The 23986-nt window shown below is 41.8% G+C and overlaps 2 protein-coding genes across 2 annotated transcripts; one reads left to right on the top strand and one right to left on the bottom strand.

Moving 5' to 3' along the window:
• The first annotated feature begins 2571 nt into the window (after positions 1 to 2571).
• On the top strand, positions 2572 to 4386 carry LOC120736476 (S-antigen protein-like). The gene is made up of 4 exons (XM_040036627.1): positions 2572 to 2698; positions 2912 to 2962; positions 3467 to 3544; positions 3839 to 4386. Exons 1-4 carry the CDS (start codon positions 2644 to 2646, stop codon positions 4384 to 4386), a joined length of 732 nt encoding a protein of 243 aa, XP_039892561.1. The 5' UTR covers positions 2572 to 2643.
• A 5607-nt stretch (positions 4387 to 9993) lies between these two features.
• Positions 9994 to 23467, bottom strand: fdxr (ferredoxin reductase). Its single transcript, XM_040036782.1, has 12 exons — positions 23005 to 23467; positions 22517 to 22614; positions 19511 to 19606; positions 16349 to 16471; positions 16143 to 16256; positions 15895 to 15996; positions 14142 to 14249; positions 13202 to 13286; positions 11545 to 11744; positions 11292 to 11463; positions 11033 to 11206; positions 9994 to 10524 (listed from the first exon to the last, which is right to left on the bottom strand). Exons 1-12 carry the CDS (start codon positions 23084 to 23086, stop codon positions 10394 to 10396), a joined length of 1485 nt encoding a protein of 494 aa, XP_039892716.1. The 5' UTR covers positions 23087 to 23467; the 3' UTR covers positions 9994 to 10393.
• Between the last annotated feature and the right edge of the window lie 519 nt (positions 23468 to 23986).

Below are 23986 nucleotides of genomic sequence, written 5' to 3'. Positions count from 1 at the left end.
TATATCAGGTGTGCATAATTATTAGGCAACTTCCTTTCCTTTGGCAAAATGGGTCAAAAGAAGGACTTGACAGGCTCAGAAAAGTCAAAAATAGTGAGATATCTTGCAGAGGGATGCAGCAGTCTCAAAATTGCGAAGCTTCTGAAGCGTGATCATCGAACAATCAAGCGTTTCATTCAAAATAGTCAACAGGGTCGCAAGAAGCGTGTGGAAAAACCAAGGCGCAAAATAACTGCCCATGAACTGAGAAAAGTCAAGCGTGCAGCTGCCAAGATGCCACTTGCCACCAGTTTGGCCATATTTCAGAGCTGCAACATCACTGGAGTGCCCAAAAGCACAAGGTGTGCAATACTCAGAGACATGGCCAAGGTAAGAAAGGCTGAAAGACGACCACCACTGAACAAGACACACAAGCTGAAACGTCAAGACTGGGCCAAGAAATATCTCAAGACTGGTTTTTCTAAGGTTTTATGGACTGATGAAATGAGAGTGAGTCTTGATGGGCCAGATGGATGGGCCCGTGGCTGGATTGGTAAAGGGCAGAGAGCTCCAGTCCGACTCAGACGCCAGCAAGGTGGAGGTGGAGTACTGGTTTGGGCTGGTATCATCAAAGATGAGCTCGTGGGGCCTTTTCGGGTTGAGGATGGAGTCAAGCTCAACTCCCAGTCCTACTGCCAGTTTCTGGAAGACACCTTCTTCAAGCAGTGGTACAGGAAGAAGTCTGCATCCTTCAAGAAAAACATGATTTTCATGCAGTACTCCACAGCGTGGCTGGCAAGAAAGGGTATAAAAAAAACCTTCACATCAGTGTGAATTGGTCCACTAAAACTACACTAAACTAAAAGAATCGAGATACCTAAATTATGACTAAATGTCATAGTAGACTATCAATATAATTAAATGAAAATTTGCTGTCAAAGTGAACCTTGAATCATACAGATCCAATATCTGATTCACGAATAAGGACTTTACAGATCGGCTTTCCATTTTCAGTTTATTAAATCTTGCAGAGTAGTCCTTACCTTTAAATATAACCTCTCCTCTGTGAATATTACTAAACAAATAAAATCAATTGTCTTGACATGTTGACTTTAAGTTGATTTAGCACAAATACTCTAAACACCTCCCGGATTAAAGCGTGCATTGAGTAGGCACATAACTGTTAATCTGTGTGATAACTAAAAACACACTGAGCATGTATCGTCTCTCCACACAGCCATTCACTGGTGCAGCGCACGTTTAAGACGGTGGATTTCTACGGAAAGTACCAGGACAACATGACTCCTGTGGGTCTGGCCTTCTTCCAATGCCAGTGGGATCAGTATGTGACAGATGCCGTGCACAACACAAGACACATCACATAACAACACAATACATGCTGGAACCTGCACATCTCTCTAACGTGTTCATCTAAGTTGGGCCAGGATTTTTGTGACAGCTGGAAATGTGAGTTTAACGGTTTGCTTTCCTGCATCTTCTCCCTGCAGACATGAGGAAACGTGTCAAATACCGGCAGCCCCTACGCTAGCTGGAAAGATACAGAGATGGAAAAGAGCACAACTATGGAATGTACTGGTTATGCAACACATGCATATTTGAGAAAACGTCAACAACTATGTGGACAATGTTTGTCATATTTATGTCATGATTGTAAAAATAAAGCAAATTTCAGCAGCATTGGTGTTGCTTTATATTTTGCTTTGTTAAAGACCATATATAATATGTCACATAGCTCCACATCTTCATTTTAAGCATTTCTAGCAAACAATGGGAGATTGACGATGGCTCCTGGGCTAGGCAGATCCTCACGTACTAATGAATAGTTAACGAATTGGAAAAAAGGGAGGGAGCGTGGGGCACAAAAGCTTGTAGAATCTGATTATAGCTATGACTCATATTTGTCTGCATATGCTTATCAATTATAGCTGCCCATCTTTGCTTATGTGAAATGTCTCTTTACTCCCAGTTTAGATGGATTGCACTTACAGTTTAAAAACTTCTGCGTGCCTGTCTGATCAGAACAGTGGTTTAAGCTTTACCAAGAACTGTTGATACAAACTGCATGGATGAGTGAAGGCTTGCCGCAAGATACAAAAGACAAAAAAATACAAATATTTAAGTACAACATGCCCTCATATGTTTGAAAATTTGCAAAAGTTTGTGGTTTTCATATTTTTAATCCCTTTCAGATAAATTTCAATAATTGATGTTCCGATGTTTCCTTATCTTGGCATTTCCACATTGCTCTGTATTAATCTTTATAGTTAAACTGAACCCTGTACGATCTATCATGAGCCTAAAGACTGCGCCTCTTCTTTGCGCCTCTTCTTTGCGCCTCTTCTTTGCGCCTCTTCTTTGCGCCTCTTCTTTGCGCCTCTTCTTTGCGCCTCTTCTTTGCGCCTCTTCTTTGCGCCTCTTCTTTGCGCCTCTTCTTTGCGCCTCTTCTTCTTTTAAAATATTTCTTGGCAGTTGCAAACAGCAAAATGGTGCATTACTGCCAGCAACTGGTGTGGAGTGCGTCTTTGCTCCTCTTTTTCTTCCAAAGCAAGATAATTGGAGCTGATGAGCTGCAGGTGTGACGCCTGCACAGTGGCCTTTTTAAACCTCACAGGTGACTTCCATCTGTGCTTGGTTGCTGGAACAATGGGAGCTGTTCGGACCATTCTTGTTTGTCTGCTGACTGTTTGGCTTGCTGGAGGTTTTGTAGCTTCTTTCTGCTTCGTTTGATGTTTATGTTAATTAACTTAGGAGTAGATTTTTGTAAGATAAGATCTTGAAACTACTAGAAGGTTTTGGTGTAAAGATTTGGAAATATAACTTAACTATTGCAAATTATCTCTTTTGGCATCAAATGGCATAAAGAATGAACAGAAACGTGCTAATTGTAAATCATGTTCCCCCTGTTTTGCAGTCAGTGGATTGAGTCACAGACAGAATAAAGTGCTACAGAGGGAAAAGACAGGTAAGGTCCCTGGCTTCTAATTTATGCTTGAGGGCACATGGTTACAAAATTCATTTCAAGATGGTTGGTGATTAAAATGCCTGTCATTCATCTGAAAGAGTGAAAAATGTATAGAGCACAAAATTTTCAAAAACTTATCAGGGCATGTTGTACTAAGTGTATTCATTTTCTTGTCTTGTATCCTGTGACAAGACTACTCAATGTGATTTGAAGTTATTAAATAAGAAAAAATGAAAGGGGGGGGGGGAAATGCTTAAATTGTCAAGAACTGGGTTGTTGCCAGCAGTTGAGTTTAATGGTTATATTATGTGTAATGTTCTCAAATTAAAAGTATAAAACACAGGGTCATAATTCAAATAGACACTTATGTAAGTACCTGTTACTGTCTGTATGTGTGGACTTGGAGGAAGATATTTGTTAACTTTGGAAACCAGCTGAATGTTGTAGTATAAACTTTCCCTCAATGTGAAAACCTTTAGTATAATAAGAATGTTGTGTTTACAGGTCTTGGAGCCAATGATGGTTCAATACAGAGAGCGCTTGCCCTGCTCCAGTCAATATTGACTCAAAATGTTGATGAAGGTAAGCAAGATCCAGTTTTATGTAGTTTGTTGCCAGTAGTTGACAAGCATGTGACAGCACACTTGTGTGGGGCACATGCATGAGGGCTTTGGTCAGTGGTGTTGTAATTGACTTAAAAATCCTTATCTACATTGTTCATTGACATGATGTAGACATTTATGCAACAGTATCGTTGCATATGACCAAAAAGTCATGTAGGGCACAAAGTCTGAGACCAGTTGCTTGGTGTGGATTTGACTAAATCTTAATCGTGTTTGTGGTTTTGTTTTAAATTTTGTTTTATTTTTGTTCCAGTACAACAGGAAACTAATGAAGTGGATACTGAGGCATCAGTTGGAAGCTTGAAATCTGAATTGCCTTTGAAAAAGCCAAACAATGTTAAAACCGTGAAGGGAAAAACTGCAGTCAGTCAGAAGGTTGGTTTCTCCAAACCGAGTGACTCCAACGCCACGGCGGGCGGCCTGCTGAGTGACTCCAACGCCACGGCGGGCGGCCTGCTGAGTGACTCCAACGCCACGGCGGGCGGCCTGCTGAGTGACTCCAACGCCACGGCGGGCGGCCTGCTGAGTGACTCCAACGCCACGGCGGGCGGCCTGCTGAGTGACTCCAACGCCACGGCGGGCGGCCTGCTGAGTGACTCCAACGCCACGGCGGGCGGCCTGCTGAGTGACTCCAACGCCACGGCGGGCGGCCTGCTGAGTGACTCCAACGCCACGGCGGGCGGCCTGCTGAGTGACTCCAACGCCACGGCGGGCGGCCTGCTGAGTGACTCCAACGCCACGGCGGGCGGCCTGCTGAGTGACTCCAACGCCAGGCGGGCGGCCTGCGGCCCCGCGGCCTGAGTGACTCCAACGCCACGGCGGGCGGCCTGCTGAGTGACTCCAACGCCACGGCGGGCGGCCTGCTGAGTGACTCCAACGCCACGGCGGGCGGCCTGATGAGTGACTCCAACGCCACGGCGGGCGGCCTGCTGAGTGACTCCAACGCCACGGCGGGCGGCCTGCTGAGTGACTCCAACGCCCACGGCGGGCGGCCTGCTGAGTGACTCCAACGCCACGGCGGGCGGCCTGCTGAGTGGACTCCAACGCCACGGCGGGCGGCCTGCTGAGTGACTTCCAACGCCACGGCGGGCGGCCTGCTGAGTGACTCCAACGCCACGGCGGGCGGCCTGCTGAGTGACTCCAACGCCACGGCGGGCGGCCTGCTGAGTGACTCCAACGCCACGGCGGGCGGCCTGCTGAGTGACTCCAACGCCACGCGGGCGGCCTGCTGAGTGACTCCAACGCCACGCGGGCGGCCTGCTGAGTGACTCCAACGCCACGGCGGGCGGCCTGCTGAGTGACTCCAACGCCACGGGGGGCGGCTGCTGAGTGACTCCCACCGCCACGGGGCGGCCTGCTGAGTGACTCCAACGCCACGGCGGGCGGCCTGCTGAGTGACTCCAACGCCACGGCGGGCGGCCTGCTGAGTGACTCCAACGCCACGGCGGGCGGCCTGCTGAGTGACTCCAACGCCACGGCGGGCGGCCTGCTGAGTGACTCCAACCCACGGCGGGCGGCTGCTGAGTGACTCCAACGCCAGGCGGGCGGCCTGCTGAGTGACTCCAACGCCACGGCGGGCGGCCTGCTGAGTGACTCCAACGCCACGGCGGGCGGCCTGCTGAGTGACTCCAACGCCACGGCGGGCGGCCTGCTGAGTGACTCCAACGCCACGGCGGGCGGCCTGCTGAGTGACTCCAACGCCACGGCGGGCGGCCTGCTGAGTGACTCCAACGCCACGGCGGGCGGCCTGCTGAGTGACTCCAACGCCACGGCGGGCGGCCTGCTGAGTGACTCCAACGCCACGGCGGGCGGCCTGCTGAGTGACTCCAACGCCACGGCGGGCGGCCTGCTGAGTGACTCCAACGCCACGGCGGGCGGCCTGCTGAGTGACTCCAACGCCACGGCGGGCGGCCTGCTGAGTGACTCCAACGCCACGGCGGGCGGCCTGCTGAGTGACTCCAACGCCACGGCGGGCGGCCTGCTGAGTGACTCCAACGCCACGGCGGGCGGCCTGCTGAGTGACTCCAGTTCACTAAATGTGAAGCAGCTGAAGTTGGTGCTGGAAGACTTGACTTTGGCTTTGGAATCTTACACTAATTCCACAGTCCTGACACAATAGCAAGAAAACTGCTTTGCTCTTGAATAAAACTCTTAACTTCAAGTTATGTGTTTATTTGTCCACTGATCAAGGTTCTTTACCTATTTCTAACATTTTAGTCATTTCCATAGTAATCCTAGACCAATTAAATTATTTGTATAATTTGAGTAGGTAAGTTCTGGGTGGTTTTATTTTATATATATATTTTTAATTTAAAACAGCCCAACAAAAAGCTAGTTTACCAAAATGCCAAGAACAATCAGAGGGGAAAAGTCAGAGCTCTTTTGAGCCAACCATCCCTTTAACGTTAACAAGTAATGACTTCATGAACTTCTTCACAAATAAAATTTTAATCATTAAAGAAAAAATTACCAATAATAATCTCACAGATGTAATATTATCTACAGCTACTTTTAGTACCATTGATGTTAGACTCTTTTTCTCCAATTGATCTTTCTGAATTAACTTCAATAATTACTTCCTCCAAACCATCAACGTGTCTTTTAGACCCCATTCCTACAAAACTGCTCAAAGAAGTCCTGTCATTAATTCTTCGATCTTAAATATGATCAACCTATCTCTAATAATCTGCTATGTAGCACAGGCCTTCAAGCTGGCTGTAGTTAAACCTTTACTCAAAAAGCATCTCTAGACCCAGCAGTCTTAGCTAATTATAGGCCAATCTCCAACCTTCCTTTCATACCAAACATCCTTGAAAGAGTAGTTGTCAAACAGCTAACAGATCACCTGCAGAGGAATGGTTTATTTGAAGAGTTTCAGTCAGGTTTCAGAGCTCATCACAGCACAGAAACAGCTTTAGTGAAGGTTACAAATGATCTTCTTATGGCCTCTGACAGTGGACTCATCTCTGTGCTTGTCCTGCTAGACCTCAGTGCAGCGTTCGATACTGTTGACCATAATATCCTATTAGAGCGATTAGAACATGCTGTAGGTATTACAGGTACTGCACTGCAGTGGTTTGTATCATATCTATCTAATAGACTCCAGTTTGTGCATGTAAATGGAGAGTCCTCTTCACACACTGAGGTTAATTATGGAGTTCCACAGGGTTCAGTGCTAGGACCAATTCTGTTTACATTATACATGCTTCCCTTAGGCAGCATCATTAGAAGACATTGCATAAATTTTCACTGCTATGCAGATAATAATAATGGATTGGATTTATATAGCGCTTTTCAAGGCACCCAAAGCGCTTTACAATACCACTATTCATTCACTCTCACATTCATACACTGGTGGAGGCAAGCTACAGTTGTAGCCACAGCTGCCCTGGGGCAGACTGACAGAAGCGAGGCTGCCATATTGCGCCATCGGCCCCTCTGCCCAACACCAGTAGGCAAGTAGGGTAAAGTGTCTTGCCCAGGGACACAACGACCAGGACAGAGAGCCCAGGGATCGAACCGGCGACCTTCCGGTTACAGATGCGATTCCCAACCCCCTGAGCCACGGTCGCCCAGCTCTACCCAGCTCTACCTGTCCATGAAGCCAGATAACACACACCAATTAGTTAAACTGAAGGAATGTCTTAAAGACATAAAGACCTGGATGGCCGCTAACTTTCTGCTTCTTAATTCAGATCAAACTGAGGTTATTGTACTCGGCCCTGAAAATCTTAGAAATATGGTATCTAAGCAGATTCTTACTCTGGATGGCATTACCTTGGCCTCCAGTAACACTGTGAGGAACCCTGGAGTCATTTTTGACCAGGACATGTCCTTCAACGCACATATTAAACAAATATGTAAGACTGCGTTCTTCCATTTGCGCAACATCTCTAAAATTAGAAATATCCTGTCTCAGAGTGACGTTGAAAAACTAGTTCATGCATTTATTACTTCCAGGCTGGACGACTGTAATACATTATTATCAGGATGTCCTAAAAACTCACTGAAAAGCCTTCAGCTAATCCAAAATGCTGCAGCAAGAGTGCTGACAGGGACTAGAAAGAGAGAGCATATTTCTCCTGTTTTGGCTTCCCTTCATTGGCTTCCTGTTAAATCCAGAATTGAATTCAAAATCCTGCTCCTCACATACAAGGTCTTAAATAATCAGGCCCCATCTTATCTTAATGACCTTGTAGTACCAGATCACCCTGTTAGAGCACTTCGCTCTCGCTCTGCAGGCCTACTTGTTGTTCCTAGAGTATTTAAAAGTAGAATGGGAGGCAGAGCTTTCAGTTTTCAGGCCCCTCTTCTGTGGAACCAGCTTTCAGTTTGGAGACAGACACTATCTCTACTTTTAAGATTAGGCTTAAAACTTTCCTTTTTGCTAAAGCATATAGTTAGGGCTGGACCAGGTGACCCTGAATCCTCCCTTAGTTATGCTGCAATAGACGTAGGCTCCCGGGGATTCCCATGATGCATTGAGTTTTTCCTTTCCAGTCACCTTTCTCACTCACTATGTGTTAACAGACCTCTCTGCATTGAATCATATCTGTTATTAGTCTCTGTCTCTCTTCCACAGCATGTCTTTATCCTGTTTTCCTTCTCTCACCCCAACCGGTCGCAGCAGATGGCCCCGCCCCTCCCTGAGCCTGGTTCTGCCGGAGGTTTCTTCCTGTTAAAAGGGAGTTTTTCCTTCCCACTGTCGCCAAAATGCTTGCTCATAGGGGGTCATATGATTGTTGGGTTTTTCTCTGTATCTATGAAGCGCCTTGAGGCGACTTTTGTTGTGATTTGGCGCTATATAAATAAAATTGAATTGTATTGAATTGAATAGGGAAGGGTGGTGAGCTCATTGCTTATAGGTATGACATGAAAATGATACGGACCTCAAAGATATAGTTCCTAGTAATGAAATAATATCCTTAAATAAGCTGAATTTTAACCTACAAAACACGAACCTTCATAGTGGCCAGTAGCTACATGTCAATTTACTGTGTGTGCACTAAAGAATGGCGAAAATACAGAAATTTAAATAATTTTTAACTTGAGCAGAAATGCAGAACTCTTGAGGTTTACTACTATGTGGATGTGCACCTTTAAGGTCTGTGACAATGACCTTGGCAATTTCCATAAATGTATTATGTAATGTTATTTGCTACAGTGTAATTTGGTTACCTTTAGTTTCTGACTGACCACTTTCTTCCATGGTACCAAAAGAACTGTGCCTTCCGTAGCAAAATTATCTTCATGCATGACAATGCACCATCTCATGCTGCAAAGAACATCTGTCGCATTGGCTACTATGGGAATAAAAGGAGAGAAACCCATGGTGTGGCCCCATACTCCCCTGACCTCAACTCTGTTGAGAAAGGTCTGAGGGTGAGAGGCAATTCACATGAAAACAGCAGCTGTTGGAGGCAATTGTGATGTCTTGCCTTATCTCTCCACATTTAATGGATGCAAGAATTGGAAAGCTTATATGAAAGGGTCCTATGTTAACATGTTACATAAGTTTACCTGTCAATGTTTTTGATATAGCTTTTGGTTCTAAGCTGCTGAGCCGAGTACAGTATCAGTGTTTGTACTTTGTTGCTTCCCACCTCTGCTTCTACTTTAAACTGTTATCAGGGTGAAAACGATTCAGGTTTCATCAATAACACCGCCAACATCTGCTGTAGCACTGAAAACCTGTGAATTTGTCAGTTCACACAAAGTGGTGACAGTGTTGAGACTGAGTGAACTGTCACATTTTCCTGTCAGTTTGTGGCCCAAATCATCCCAACTGCAATCTGCATGTTTCAAATGTCCAAATACCTCACACTGCGGTATAGGTTGGTATTAGGCCTTAATGAATAAAGAATGGTCTTCCAATGCTGAATTTTTAGATGTTTTGGCAAAGTCTAATCCGGCTTTTCTTTTTTTCTTCACTTTGCACCTTATGGTAACAGTCGGTGTGCTCCTGCAGTCTTCTCATTATAGTAGACCAACAATAAGGGACACAAACCTTCTGGAGAATCATTTTGTTATATTTTATAGAGGTTTATATTTACTATGGAAAGGATGCTGTGATCATCCACCAGTCTTCATTTATGTCCAGGCCTTTTTATGATAAGCTCAGTATGAACACCCCCCTCTTTGTCCAAACCTTTGATTTTGCAATTCACATAGTTTTCCTTTTAAAAAAAACAAACAAAAAAACCCATCCTTTTTTGCCACCTATAGATGTTCTAGTCCTGCTGACCTTTCCATAAAATATAAAAATCTGCACTTTAATCGCATATAATAAGAATTTCAATTCAAATTATGAAGAGCCAAATATATGAAAGTAGTGCCAAAACATTTTCAAACACTTGTGGACCTAACGATGGATCCCAGCAGTAACAATTGAAGCTCTGAGGACAGGAATCAAAGGATAGACGTCATTTTATTTCCTCAAATACAGATTTAAGATGTTCAATGACATTATATAAAAGTGCAAAAAAATGTTGCCACATAGTTTTTAGTTAACGGTACATTACAGTGCACAACTTCCATAAAACTCGTACCCATTATAGTTTGGTCTTGAGCGCAGCAGGTTTTCAGTCCTTGTTGTTTTCAGTCAGTGTGTTGGATTGGTAACAAGGTAACTAAATTACACTGTAGCAAATAACAGTTCCTAGTAGTGCCATGTATACAATATGAATTAAATCCATGTTAAGGAGTTCAAATAGTCATTTTTATTGTGTGATCAATCAGTGAGATCCCTAAAGACAAGTGCAGTCATTTTTTAGGTAGCATTGCCTGTTCACATGAAAACTTCATTCTTTCATGTCCAAGCCACGTGCAGCATTTCCTCCACAGTCAGTAGCTTTTCTCTGGGTTTCCCACGGGATTCACCTCTTTTCATTTCCACATTGTCAATCTTCTCCCAGTCTGAAAAAGTCACTGGTTTCACTCCTACAGAAGAGAAAAATCACATTTGGCTGTGGCTTAGTGGGAACTTCAGAGAACAGGATTATACAGACTGCACTGTGTGCACTGAGATGATGACGACATACCTCACTGCTGCTGTTGCTACTGATTTATGGCTCTCCGTAGCAAATGTTTTGGTGGCATGCAGGATTTATTGCTAGTTTTATTTTGTAATTTTCTCTTTCAAATCTCTTTGCATCTTTGGGTTTTTTTTTGCTCTTCGTCATTTTACTGCTTATGTAATCATTTAATAAACTTCCCTCCTCAGAAAGAGTCACAATAAACACAAACAGTCACTTCAAACAGAATCTCTACAGCCCGACTTTTTGGTGACTGTTCCAGCACTGAGTTCATTTCCCCTTGTTTTTAGTCCAACTGTTTTGGGTCCACGCACATTTACTTTCATGACTCTATACTGGCTCATAGAATAACAGCACATGTCGAGAGCACAGTTATAGGATGTATTGTGAATGACAAACTAACATTTTTATACCTCTCTTTTCCAGCAGAGCACTAATGCTTTGTGATCCAGGCTTGGCAGCAGACATATCCAACGTTCCCGAGTCCATGTCCTCCAAAATGGATCGTGCAGTGTCAAAGCTATTGTTCATAGTGGTAGCTATGACACCTGTGGGGCCTGTTTTAAGCCAGCCGCTACAGTACAGACCTACAAAGAAAAATCAAATCATTAAATATTATTGAAGTAATAAAATATAATATAATGCTTGTTCTTTAGAGTGTTTACAGGGTACCTGCAGCCTGTTTAACGCGGCCCATGGTGTTTGGAACGATGGCTTTGCGGGAGTCAAAAGGCACCGATGGATCGATGGGCAGGCTCTTGTAGCCGATACTGCTGACGACCAGGCCGCAGGGCACGTCCTCCACTTCTCCTGTGAGCACAGCCTGGGCTCCGTCACCTGAACCCTGCTCACAGAGAGGATATCTGCTTTAAAAAGGAGCAGCAGCACAGTGACAGGCACTTTTGGAAAACCAAATCCTGCTAACCTCCAGCTTGTTGATCGCCAGTCGGATGCCAGCTATTCTGCTGTGGCCGGGTTCGGCCAAAACTTCCACGGGGCTCCGGAAGAATCGAAAGCCCCAGGTGCGGGAGGCCTTGCTCCGTCTCTCCTGCTCCTTTTCTCCGGGTACCTCCAGGGCCGTCTTCAGCATCAGCTCTGTCAGACGCTTTCTGGGCCTCGGCAAGTCTGACACAGCAGAGATACTTCAGCTTAAAATCGCCCTGCTTTGCTTGCATTTCTAATGTCCAAATTTTTAATCTTCCAATTTTTTTTTGTTGCATAGAATAGAAGTGAAAACAACATATACAGTGCTGTGCAAAAGTCTTGATCATCCCTTATGTCTTTATATTTCGCTTTCATGGAGCCAGGACCTTCTTGTACATTTTAAAGAGCCTTTCTGAAGGTCTTTCAAAGTTTTTCTTTGAACATTGGCTGCCGTTCAACTTATCAATCTACAGCAGATGAACTGAATCCGAAAATCATATCCTTAAGAAACCTGACACGGCACCTGAGAGACGTGACCAATCAATGCTCTGTACTTTGTACCATTTCTTCCCTCTCCTTAGGAAACACTAGTTCCCATCTCCACTCCTATACTTGTTTTCATCTTAAGGGATAAGATGCTTTGTGAATAACTTTTATCTTTCTCCTTACTTAGTTTTTTGATTTTTAAAGGAAATTCCAACAAAACTTCATAATTTTAACAATCTTCTTAGAATTTTGTCACTAGCAGCTACTCTTATACTTGGGAACTTTATGGACACATGCTGTGGTTTCATGACTAGTATATGGCTGTGAATGCATGTGTTTTTTTTTTTTTTTTTACATACAAGTGTGCATGTGGTCTTTCAGTAAGTGATATGTGAGTGTTGCTGTGCATGCACCTTGTATGTGCAGATATGCACACATTAGAAATGGCTTTAAGGAACTGGTCTTTATAAATTTCCTGTAACTGCAAAGTTCTGATGTGCTGCTGCGACCACAGACTTGTCACTCCAGTAATGCAAGCTCAGCAGGCACGATTACAACACAGATAAACATAGCCAGCTTCTTTTACCATCCTTCACTGCTATTTATCACTAAAACGAAACATACGCTCAGGGTTATTTTAGCAATCTGTGACCAGAGTCAAGGTTATCGTTATAAATCTGAGAGTGCCTGCCATCAAAGAGGCCAGCAGCATTTCTCTGGCAAGGACGAGGCCAGCTTAGGGGGGGTTGTTGCACAATTCTGTTTTGCACCCTAACCTGCAGGTTCCCACACAACAACAGAAAATCTTTCAAACTAAAGCCAGCAGCAGCAGCAGTCTGGGCAGGTTGGCAGTTTCCATTCACCTCACAGTATGTATAAGCTATACGTCTCAGCTGGGTATGCTGTTGTTAACCACAGCTTACCTTTCTTCCTTCCTGATGGCGCTTTCAGCAGTCTGAACATGTGTTACATGCACATGTAGATATCTAACATGTTTTCACTGCACACTTAAAAACACCAGGCATCTTTTCCAGCTGCACCAGAAAAACTAAAAACACTGAAATTTACAGATCTTTAAGGCAGACGAAACTATGTAAACGTTTATTGGCTTTAAAAACACAGCAGGTCAGTTAGAGGGGAAAGCATAAAGATAAAGCTGCATGTGGTCTCACCTTTAAGAGCCTCTTTGACTCCATCAAAATCAGCCACCACCATGTCCGGCCTGGTGTCCGGCAGGTTCACCATTTCTCTGAGCTCCTGTAGAAAAGGAGCATATGTTATGGTTCACTGGGCCAAATTAAAACATCATTCAAAACATGGAGAATCTCTTTTGGTAAAATTCTAGTGAAATTATATTTACTGCAGTACCAACAATGACAGCGAACATATAAGAGGGGTGATGATCAGACAAGTTTGAAACAGTCTGGCAACAACAACCAAACTGTTCATTTTACAGGACGAACCTCTGATTTTTCAGGGTGACACTGAATAACTGAAGAATAGTTCAAATAATATAAGCGGAAAAGAAAATAATGTGATGTTGGTCTTGTTTTTTTTACTTTAAACTACAAGATAAAGCTAATCCCTGCAGAGGACACATTTTCTACCAACCTCAGCAGTAACATTACAAGGTCACTGACCAAGTGTGCATGAAAGTGCTCTGGCTTTCTCTCATATGTGGGAACTCTTAAAGTGACTATTATACTTTCCATATTTTTATTCTTTACTCTTGGACCCAGCTGTAGTAACTTTTAATAGTTAAATTGTTGAATTTTTTACCCCCAAAATTAAGAAGTGGAATTAAAAAAGCAAGCCAAAGCTAACACGTAAACAGGTCATTTAAAAAAATGCTAAAAACGGCTAAAATTAACAATACGCATTAGGCAAAGATGCAGATAAAACAGTTGGTTAACACTTGCACAGTGGCTAAAAAGTGCAGTTTGTACCACTCCAATGGATTAAAATAAAGCCTTCTAATAATATTCTGCGTGTCTGTGGTGTTAAGAAACAGGTTTTGGAAGATGTGGTGTGGAGATGAATGGTGACCTGAGGAAGAGGCACTAGAGAACATATTATTCTTTCCTCTTGTTGTCTTTTCTGTCCGACACACACCTTGATTGTGCAAGCGATCTGAATGGGTCCTCTCCTGCCAACTATCAGCACCCTGCGGACCTGGCTCTCTGCCAGAGCCTCCAGTGTTGGTTGTGTGATGTCAGTTTTCTGCAGAAAAAGTTTGACAAGTAAATTACATTTTCAGCTGGAAAACTGAACAGCTTAGAGAGATTTTCTTTTCCAAGTGATTTGATTTCTATTTATTGTTAGCTCATATTGCTGGTTAACACAGGAAGTTTGACTCACAATTTCTTGGACAAATACCCAACTTTTGTAATTTTGCACCATCACAGGCGTACAGACACATTTTAAAAACAATCAGTCAATATGTGATTGATTTTAATTCAGCATGTAACTTCCTCTCTTGAGATGCTCTGCCAGGGCCTTTTTTCTTTTTGTTTTTCTTTTGGATTATGCTTTGGGTTTCACCTGTGAAGTGCCGACCAATTTGCAGAATTTGACTGACTGAGCAGTCAAGTCATCGATAAACGTTAGCGATCCTGTTCCACTGGCAGCCATACATTCCCATTCAATAATGCTCCCTCGGTAGAGTATATAACAAATATTATGGTATGCTTCATATACATCATTTCATTTAAAATCCACTTTATTGGTACACAGAGGCAAAACTACAGGAACTGTGTCTTTGTCCAACAAATGTATGTGAGCTCTTGTATCACCTTTTGATATTTGTATGCCCAATTTCCCCACTTTAGTCTGACAAAGCAGCTCATCACTTATTTAATCCAAACAAAACAAATCAAACTGCACTATTATAACTGACACCATGGTGTCCTACATCTACCAGTCAAGTATAAAAGGTCACTGTCATCTTTGACCTTTAATTTTGTGGTTATCAGTGGTGCTTTTGTAGGAAATGACACACCAGAGAAACTTGAAGCTGATGAAAATGACTCCACTAAAGTTGACTTTTCTCAGAGACTGTTAGTTCAGTTAGACATTTTAAAAGACGTTAGCTGTGTTTCTCAGCCCTAAAAGCTTCCTGTGGTTACCTCCTGTACTTCCTATGATGTCATGCAGGCTCAGAGATGCTAGCTTAAAAAGCCAAACCATGTGTACTTAAACTGAGCCCGAGCGGGTCAGAAGCTGCTATTAGTACAGGTCCCAAGGTTTCAAAGGAAACCAACTGTAATTATTAACAAAGTCATGCATTTGTCTCATGGTAAAGAAAATATCTTCACTATTTGAAAACATTCTGACTTCTCAAGGTGCACGACCCTACAATAATACATTTTACATAGCCTACCAGCCTTTTTAGGGGCTCTTACTTTCCCCTCATGTTCTTCTTCAGTCACATTTGCCCATTAATTCTTAGTGTCAGGTGGAGGACTGTGATCAGGAAACTAGAAAGGTCAAACTTTACTTGTCAAAACTAGTGAAACTACTCTGTAGCACTATTTCTTATCTTATCTTCATCTATTGATGATTTTCTGTTCAGTTTAGTTTAGTTTTGCATTCTGAAACAACAACAGATAAAGACACAACATTTCTCCATTTGGCTTCACGCTGATGCAATGAAAAACAAAAATATTTTTGAGGTTTCAGCAACGGTGTTTTTGCTTTTCATGCCTAACCGACAAACAAAACATTTGTGATTATTTAAGCAGATAAAATTCCTCAGCTTAAGCGGTTCTTTCATACATCTCAGAGCACTCAAGACTTGCTGACTGAAACATGTCTGCTCTTACTGTCTTTGTTTCTTTTGTTTTAAATTTACCGATAACCAACTCGCCTTTAAAATGTCGATGGGAGATAGCAGAATTCTTGCTACATCCAAGGCCACGTTGCCTTGTCCCAATATGACTGCTGTTTCACAGCTCAGGTCTGGACTCAGCTGAAGAAAGAAATCGAACAGATGAGACAGAGAAGCAGTTTCACCTGACAGTTTTTCTTGTGAAATGATATAACTTTGTTGAGGCTCTTTTTGATGGATGGAAACATCTTGTGTGTCTATGTGAAACACTTACTTGGAAGTCTTACCTCTCGACAGCTGGGGAGTCCGTTGTACCAGCCCACAAAGTCTTTGGCAGAGTACACACCAGCCAAGTCTTCGCCCGGTACTCCCATGCTCCGGTTTCCCTCTGCACCATAACTCTGTCACACAATTTACAGAGTTCAACAGAAACAGATGATTATTTTTCACATGTTTAAGGTGAAGGAGCTGCAGTGGGCTTTCACATCCTTACCAGTACGACAGCGTGGTAGGCTTGCTGCAGCTCGGTGATGCTCACATTCTTGCCTACGTTCACATTGCCATAGAAACTGCAGCGTGAATGCTTGGCCGTTTGCGTGAATGTGTTGATGACGTTCTGAGGACAAGAATCGGTAAAATTTAAGTTAGCAAGCTGGACTCTCCATCTGTATTTCAACTCCACCTATTATGGGAGTAATTCTCTATCCAGTGGTTAATGACCTCAGGACAGCAGATGACTAAAGTTTGTTGGGGTAAACTCTGATTTAAGAATATTTACATAAAACTTCACTATATTAAATTTGTGAAGGTTTCTTGTTCTTGTCTTACAGTTTTATAGCTCCTGTAGTGGTGCTCAAACCCTTATTAGACTTATTTGGGAAAACTAATTCACTTTAATAAATGAAGTATACATTACTGTGTCCACATTCACACAAGAACTCAGATTTGAGTGCAGTATTGGCCTTTCTTATGTAGCACACCGCATGGGATAGTCTGGCTGAAGTGAGGGCGCAGCCTCAAAAGAGTTTGGCAGGAGATAAGACGCATGACGTCCACGCTCTCCCCGTGAATTCGACACGCCAGCACCTGCTTTATTTTCACATCTGTGTAATTAGAGACCCGGCGCGAGCAGACATCTGTGTTCACACATGCAGGTCTAGTTTTTAATGCTGCAGTGCATTTATTTACAGTGTTATTATCCATTTCTGGAGACGATGCCTTAATAACTATGCCAGATACAAAAGCCAGCAAAATTACGTCATGTTAGTTTCAGTTCAAAGTGTTCACCTGCATTTACAAACAAGTACAGAACAGATCACAGAGCCCATTTTTTGCATGTTGTAAGAACAAAGAGTTCATAAAGAAGTTCTAACGTCTTCACGATAGAAGGGCTGGAGGAAAAATGGATTTCCTTCACTTCACTGTTTGCTGACAAAGTGCAGGCAACTGACTGATGACTATATAAATAAAACTGAATTGAACTTTAGACTCAGACTGTAATAAGAGCATAGCTCAATGAGTGCAGTGGTTGCCACCTTTCACCTCCCAGCTGCACTGAGATATGGAAGAGAAAACATGGTAGATGGGACTATGTTAATTATCCTCACTGTAATTTTTAAATGCCAGTTTTATTTCATAATAAATACACAATAATATACTTTCATTTGGGTGAACAGTCATCGGAAGATTTCAGGAGACAAAAGGCTGATGTTGGCGATGAAATGTTTGCATAATATTATATAATAATAATGATGGAAGGACCAAACAATCTGTGAGAAGTGATATTGAAAATTCACAAATACCAATAATTTATTTAACTTTAGAAATGTGTGGTTGTTCAGAGGCTACTTAGACAGTAATGATAATCCTGTCTGAATATAGGCGCCTTAATGGAGCTGCTCATATGGATCCTGCTGCTGTATGATGCTACATATATTTAATAAAGACTCCAACAAACAGCTTTAAGCAAAAACACAAATTCATCTTCTGATAAGCAAAATTTTAATGTATAACGGCAACCTCCAATATATTTGTGCCTTCTCCAGGACTTGAATTTGCTTCATAGAGGAATGTGGAACCCAGTTTTATTTATTATTACATTCTTGAGTTGTCCGTGTGGCTGCTTTAACAACTACAATAACATTGTTTTGAACTCTCAATAATGCTTATGGAGCCAATGTTGCTTCTGAGAAAAATCTGATGTTAAGATTTGGGATCAGGAACAAAAACAAACAAAAACTACTAGAAAGAGCAAGACTGAGCTTGAAATTGTCTCTACAACATCGCCTCTACAGATAACCACATACGTGGAGACAGACACACACACACGCATCGCATACACAGCTGTAACTTTCGCCCCGTTTTCCTGATGTGCAATAGTACCAAGTGCAATTTTTCCTACTATGACAGAGCATTTTATTCTGTTTTGTACAGTATGTTATTCTATTTTATCTTCTCCTATTCTGTCGTGTTTTTCTTAAATCTTACTTTTCTTAACTTGTACTTTTTGCCGTGACCAGAAAACTTCCCACGTGTGGGATTAAAAAAAGGTTTATCTTATCTTATTACATTCAAACAAATACTTTTGGCTGCTATCTCGTTCACATGGGTTCGCTCCACATGATTTGGTAGATTTTTATGCTGGGTACCCCTTCCTGACCCAACCCCCAATAGATTTGTGTCTACTGGGATCAAACTGGGGATCTTTTCCAAATGTGTACACCACTACACTATTGGCCCACCGCTCTCTTACCTTTATGATTAGTGGAATTAAAAGCAGGGAACAGCTCAGCAGAAATATCAGACCAGACTAGATCGATTCATGCACTCACTCATGTGCTTTAAAGACGAAATCAACTGCTGCTTCACAAGAAATGGTTGCACGTCACCGAAAAGAACCTTGTTGTTGTTTTCGCATGTTTTGCCTCAGTATTGACTGAACAAAGAAGACACACTAGTGATTTAAAAGTCTTGGTGTATTACTTTCAAAGTAGTATTTCTGCTGAGCTAGGCTAACCACATCTCTAACCACGATTATATCAGACATGCAAAGGTGACATTATTGGTTGTGGGAAACAAAGCAGATAGCTCTCATTATTACCAGTATTTATCTGTCATTATATTTGCCAGCATGTTGGGATATGTGTCCTGTGGAGGGTTGCATAACATTGCTTTTGTTGTTCAGTTACATTTTAATGAGTTGGGTGTGATGACATGGAAATATAGCGAGCTTCAAACACTGCATTCAACCTCAGACATAAACGTGATAACACCCTTTCACTGTGATGTTATTCACACTTCTAATGGAATTTCACTTCACTGACAGACTTATCTAACGTGTCTCTTTCTGTTTGACTGGTCTGCATTAACCACTGACTGGTTTTTAATTTTCCATTAATGGTACCACAGGTCGTTACACAGTCTGGCGAAACTAAACAGACTTTAAGAAACGGGTTTGTCTGAAGAGTTTCTTTTTCCAAAACAAAACTAATCCCTGTGTTAAAAGATTTTCACTGCATCTGGTGTTAGTCCAGTTTCTCCTCAGTAGTTCTAATTAAATGAATCTTTTTTTGTCCTTTTTGCTTAAAAACAGGTAATATACAGAAAATGGTTTGAGGCAATTATCTGTTCTTTAAAATCTAATAGAGGCAGACACCTTGACTTCAGGATGATCCGGGGCCACTCCGAACCTGACCAGGCCAAAGGGGACAGGCAGACGCTCATAAATGTCCACCTCAACATCTTGGCGAGCCTGAGAGAAAAAACAGAAACAAAATCCAAAATATAATGCGTAAAGCTTAAAGTGAACCGTTAATAAAGGCTTTAGAAAAAACAGAAACAATATTGTGTGGTTACAAAACTAACTGGAATATCTTTAGTTTTAGTCTTGAAATATTTTCAACACAGCCCAAAAATAAAAACCCTCAAAACCAAAAAAAACACTGAAAATTAAATAATCTAAATAATTTTTTTAAACAAACCAAAAAGGATTGCTTGTTCGTGTCATCTCTCTAAAAAGAACACAGCAGCAGGGCTCAGAAAATCAACCACAGGACGTCTGGAATAAGATCCTTTGGAAAGATGAGGTCAAAGTGTAGATGCTTGGCATTAATGCATGGTGTGATGTTTGGTGAAAGCCAAACAACCACAGGGTCTCAGCACAAAGACCTCAAACCAACTGTTAAGTTGGTGGTGGAGGGGTGATGATTTAGGTTTGATTTGCAGCCGCCTTGCCATAAATGAGTCACTTATGAACTCCTCTGTATGACAAAGTGTTCTTTAGTCAAATGTGAAGCTGTCTGTCCATCAGCTAAAGCTTGACCAAAATTAGGTCACACAACGGGACAATGATCACACGCGCACCAGAAAACCTTCAACTGAACGGTTGAAAAGGAAAAGAATCAAAGTTACAATGGACTAATCAGTCCATTATAACACTGACTGAAAAGTATGTTGGGACCTTACAACAAATATGTATAAACCTTAATGAACTGATGAACTGTTTCACTGCTTCGGTTCCTCCACAATGATGAAAACCACATAAAGTCATACAGGGAATTATTACTTAATAATAATAATAATAATAATAATGGATTGGATTTATATAGCGCTTTTCAAGGCACCCAAAGCGCTTTACAATGCCACTATTCATTCACTCTCACATTCACACACTGGTGGAGGCAGCTACAGTTGTAGCCACAGCTGCCCTGGGGCAGACTGACAGAAGCGAGGCTGCCATATCGCGCTATCGGCCCCTCTGGCCAACACCAGTAGGCGGTAGGGTAAAGTGTCTTGCCCAAGGACACAACGACCAGGACTTCACATTATTGCTCTTGTGGTTGGTTCTAGACAGCCACTGAGCCATTTATTTGCACACACACTAAACTCTTATTTGAAGCTTGACAAATATGAACATCCACCATTATATTAATATTAATTACTGTCATGTATCGAATGCAGCTTCCTCGTGCCAACAGTTTTACAAACTTTCTGAAGTACAAACACAAAGTAAATAAAAATGACAAAATGTATGAAATTAAAATTTGATTACATTTTTTTTTAAATCATCAGAAACTGGTTATTATATAATTTTATATTATATTAGTTAAAGTATGTTGTGCTGAATCAGACAACAATTAATATATGAACTTAAAATCATACAAACACATAAACACAACATGAAAAACATCAAAGAGCCACTGTGCTGCATGGCCAATGCACATCGTGCTGCTGTGTGTGGGGGGCATAGCTTGCAATGACATAACCTTGGGCTCAAAGACACAGCATACTCTGCAAGTTATTTCCAGTCGTATGTATGAGCATGTACTCAGTAGGCAGCTCAAAGGCTATATTTTGGTTAGTGTGTGATAGCGTAGTGGTTTTGTGTACTAAGCAGGGAGAGGCACGCTCATTTCTTTGACTTTACATTAAAGGATGCTGGCCGGATTTGGAGAAACTAATGACACACAAACAAATTGAAAAATTAACATTTAATTAACACACAACTATTGGGCAATAAATTAGTAGTCATTAGCAAATTCATTTAGAATTGGACTGCAGCTATTGATTATTTTAGTAATTGAGAATTCTACTTATTATTCCATCAGCTGTAAAATTGTATAAGAAATACTTCTGTCTTATTGTTGATATTCCAAGTTAATTCAAAATGTTCAAAATGCTTTCTTGCATCGATAGGAGAAAAAAAAAAAAGATTTCTGACTCTATTGCATCACATGGATGAGGTAGATTTGGTGTTTGTTCATGTGCATGTGTTTTTAAACACGTGTATGAATGTGTGTGTGTCTTTGAGTGTGCTAGTGAGTGAGTAAATATGCATGTCTGTAATCTTTTTAAAGAGTATGCGGTGTCCGCACTGAAGAAAAGAGATGATATCAATATTCTCAGAACTGATGCAACGTTTCCTGGAGCAGAAAACAAATGCTATGATGGTGCATGTTCTAATAAGTCACTGTCCAGTCTAACAGCACCAATTACCATTAAATTAACAGAATTTATTTAATCTAAATTTTTTAAGCCTTGAAAGAAATATGGTCTAATACACCTTACCCCCCCCCCCCCCCCCCACCTTTAGACTCACCCCTGCTTGCTGTAGGTATCACTGTGACAGAAAGTAGGAAGGCTGCTGTCAGTCTTCAGCAAGCTGTGTAATTTAAACACTGTGGCATACTAAATTAAGAGTTCACCTACAGTTACCTGGTAGATTTCCCCCCTGCTTCTTAAGAACATAGCTTTCCTTTCCTTTTTTGTAAATGTGTTTCCCCCCCAGTAAATATGTTTTTCCTTTTTCCTCCACTTTACCCACTTTGCCCAGTTTTTTTAAGGACATCCTGCACACACTGGCATCCCTGCCGCCCCATCCCTTGGGTTAGCTGCCTTTTTAAGTGGTTTCTTAAACAAAAGCACTTTTTGAAAATGTTCAGGTATAATAAGTGGGCCAAAAATGAGAGTTTAAAGAAAACTCTTTAAAAAGCCTGCTGAACTAAGACACCGCTTTAAAAATGACAAGAAGGGCCAGCTCATTGGAAGAACATTAAAAAAAAATCAAGGGTGGCTCAAGACTTTGGCACAGTACTACATATTCAGATATTTATCAGTATTGCCTACTATTACTCCTGTGTCTGTCATAACAAGCAGTCCATACCTTGATTAGATGCTGTGCTGTGTAGAAACCTGCTGGACCGCTTCCGACAATACACACCTTTGGGCTGCATGAGGACAATGAAGCCTTTCCACAGCCGCCTGCAAAAACACGTGACAAGTTCACGTCTAACTCATTGGAGTTGCAGCAAAACAGCAAGGCCTTAGTTTGAATTAAATCCTCTTAGTGAGCTAAAGGGTCTCAGTAAGCTAAGGCAGTGTAGTGTACAGCTACAGCCTACTACTACAGTGTTTTAATGAAAGGCTAGCAGAGTAAGGCATGCAGTTATACAGTATTTTGTTTTACTGATGCTCAGAGTTGCTTGATATATTAAGTACTGCTGAGTTAAATCAGCCTGTTAAAGTTTCTTCAAGCAGGTGTGTAGATCAGCCGATAAGAACGTTAAGTTGGCTAAATTTTGTTCTGGGTCTGGCACGCGTCCACACTGAATATCAAGTGTATTACGAGTAAACATTTCCTGATTACCGCACCTTTGTGAAGTCGCGCTATCCATCCACCTCTTCCTGCGGTCCACAGCTTCAGCTCGGAAAACAGCAGTTTATGAGCGCCCATAGCTTCCTGACTTAGACGAGCTGCCTCGTTTTAAAGCATGAAACTCTTAAACCCTCTCCGTTGCTTTCCTTGACCGCGGTGACCAGCTCTGCATAGCTGCCTCTCCTCTGAGCTTTGGACACTGAGCAGCGCTGAGTTCAGAAGCCAAGGTGGAAAACGCTTATCTTTACTCTTCCTTATATTTATTTATTTATTTTTAAAGCTTCGTGTCCTCAAATGGCTAGCTAATGCTAATATCGATTAATTATTTTACACATATGCACTTTATCACGTAAAACATCATTACCATAACAAACTGTTTTCAAGGCTGTACCTTGCGTTACGGCCATAACAGTCCGTGGGAAACCGGCATTGACAATTAAAGTTCCACAATGACGGCGTACATGATTAAGTATACATTTATTAGCGCCTTCCATTGACTTTTACACGTGACTGTCAGACTTACTTCAAGCTATGATATTGTGAAATGATGGTATTTATCTCAGCCTTGTCTTAACAAAAATTATGAGTTATTTGTAAAGGATCGGAAAGGAACTATTTTACCCAGAAAACCATAGTGAAACAGTGATTGGTGAAACAGGATACTTAGTGACCGCGAAGTTAAAGAAACCAGGCGAACAAAGCATTACACATACACAACACAAACAACAAAAAATATAAAAAAAAAACTATAATAATACCTTACTACGCGAATGAAAAGGACTAAATTCAGTAAATTTGGGAGTTATTTGCTGTGGAATCTTGGATTTGCAGTGGGTTATGGGATGATTAGTTCCTTCAGCGTTAAAAGTAATTATAAGCACAATCTTGTACGTTTCCTTTTTGCTTTTGTATGTATGTATTTATTTAAAATTTATTTTTTTAAAATCCAAATAAAGTATTTTTAGTCATGATTTACCT

The sequence above is a fragment of the Simochromis diagramma genome, unplaced genomic scaffold, assembly GCF_900408965.1.
Source record: "Simochromis diagramma unplaced genomic scaffold, fSimDia1.1 OVJJ01000371.1, whole genome shotgun sequence".
In the NCBI taxonomy this organism is placed as follows: domain Eukaryota; kingdom Metazoa; phylum Chordata; class Actinopteri; order Cichliformes; family Cichlidae; genus Simochromis; species Simochromis diagramma.
This window is presented reverse-complemented; position numbering and strand designations above follow the sequence as displayed.

Excerpts from the sequence above, each read along its gene's own strand:
- LOC120736476 (XM_040036627.1), top strand. The coding sequence starts at position 2,644 with ATGGGAGCTGTTCGGACCATTCTTGTTTGTCTGCTGACTGTTTGGCTT. Across the intron at positions 2,963-3,466 it reads GCTACAGAGGGAAAAGACAG|GTCTTGGAGCCAATGATGGT; the intron begins GTAAGGTCCCTG and ends TTGTGTTTACAG. Across the intron at positions 3,545-3,838 it reads GACTCAAAATGTTGATGAAG|TACAACAGGAAACTAATGAA; the intron begins GTAAGCAAGATC and ends TTTTTGTTCCAG.
- fdxr (XM_040036782.1), bottom strand. The coding sequence starts at position 23,086 with ATGGGCGCTCATAAACTGCTGTTTTCCGAGCTGAAGCTGTGGACCGCA. Across the intron at positions 14,250-15,894 it reads CTCCCATCGACATTTTAAAG|AAAACTGACATCACACAACC; the intron begins GCGAGTTGGTTA and ends CTTTTTCTGCAG. Across the intron at positions 13,287-14,141 it reads AGATCGCTTGCACAATCAAG|GAGCTCAGAGAAATGGTGAA; the intron begins GTGTGTGTCGGA and ends CCTTTTCTACAG.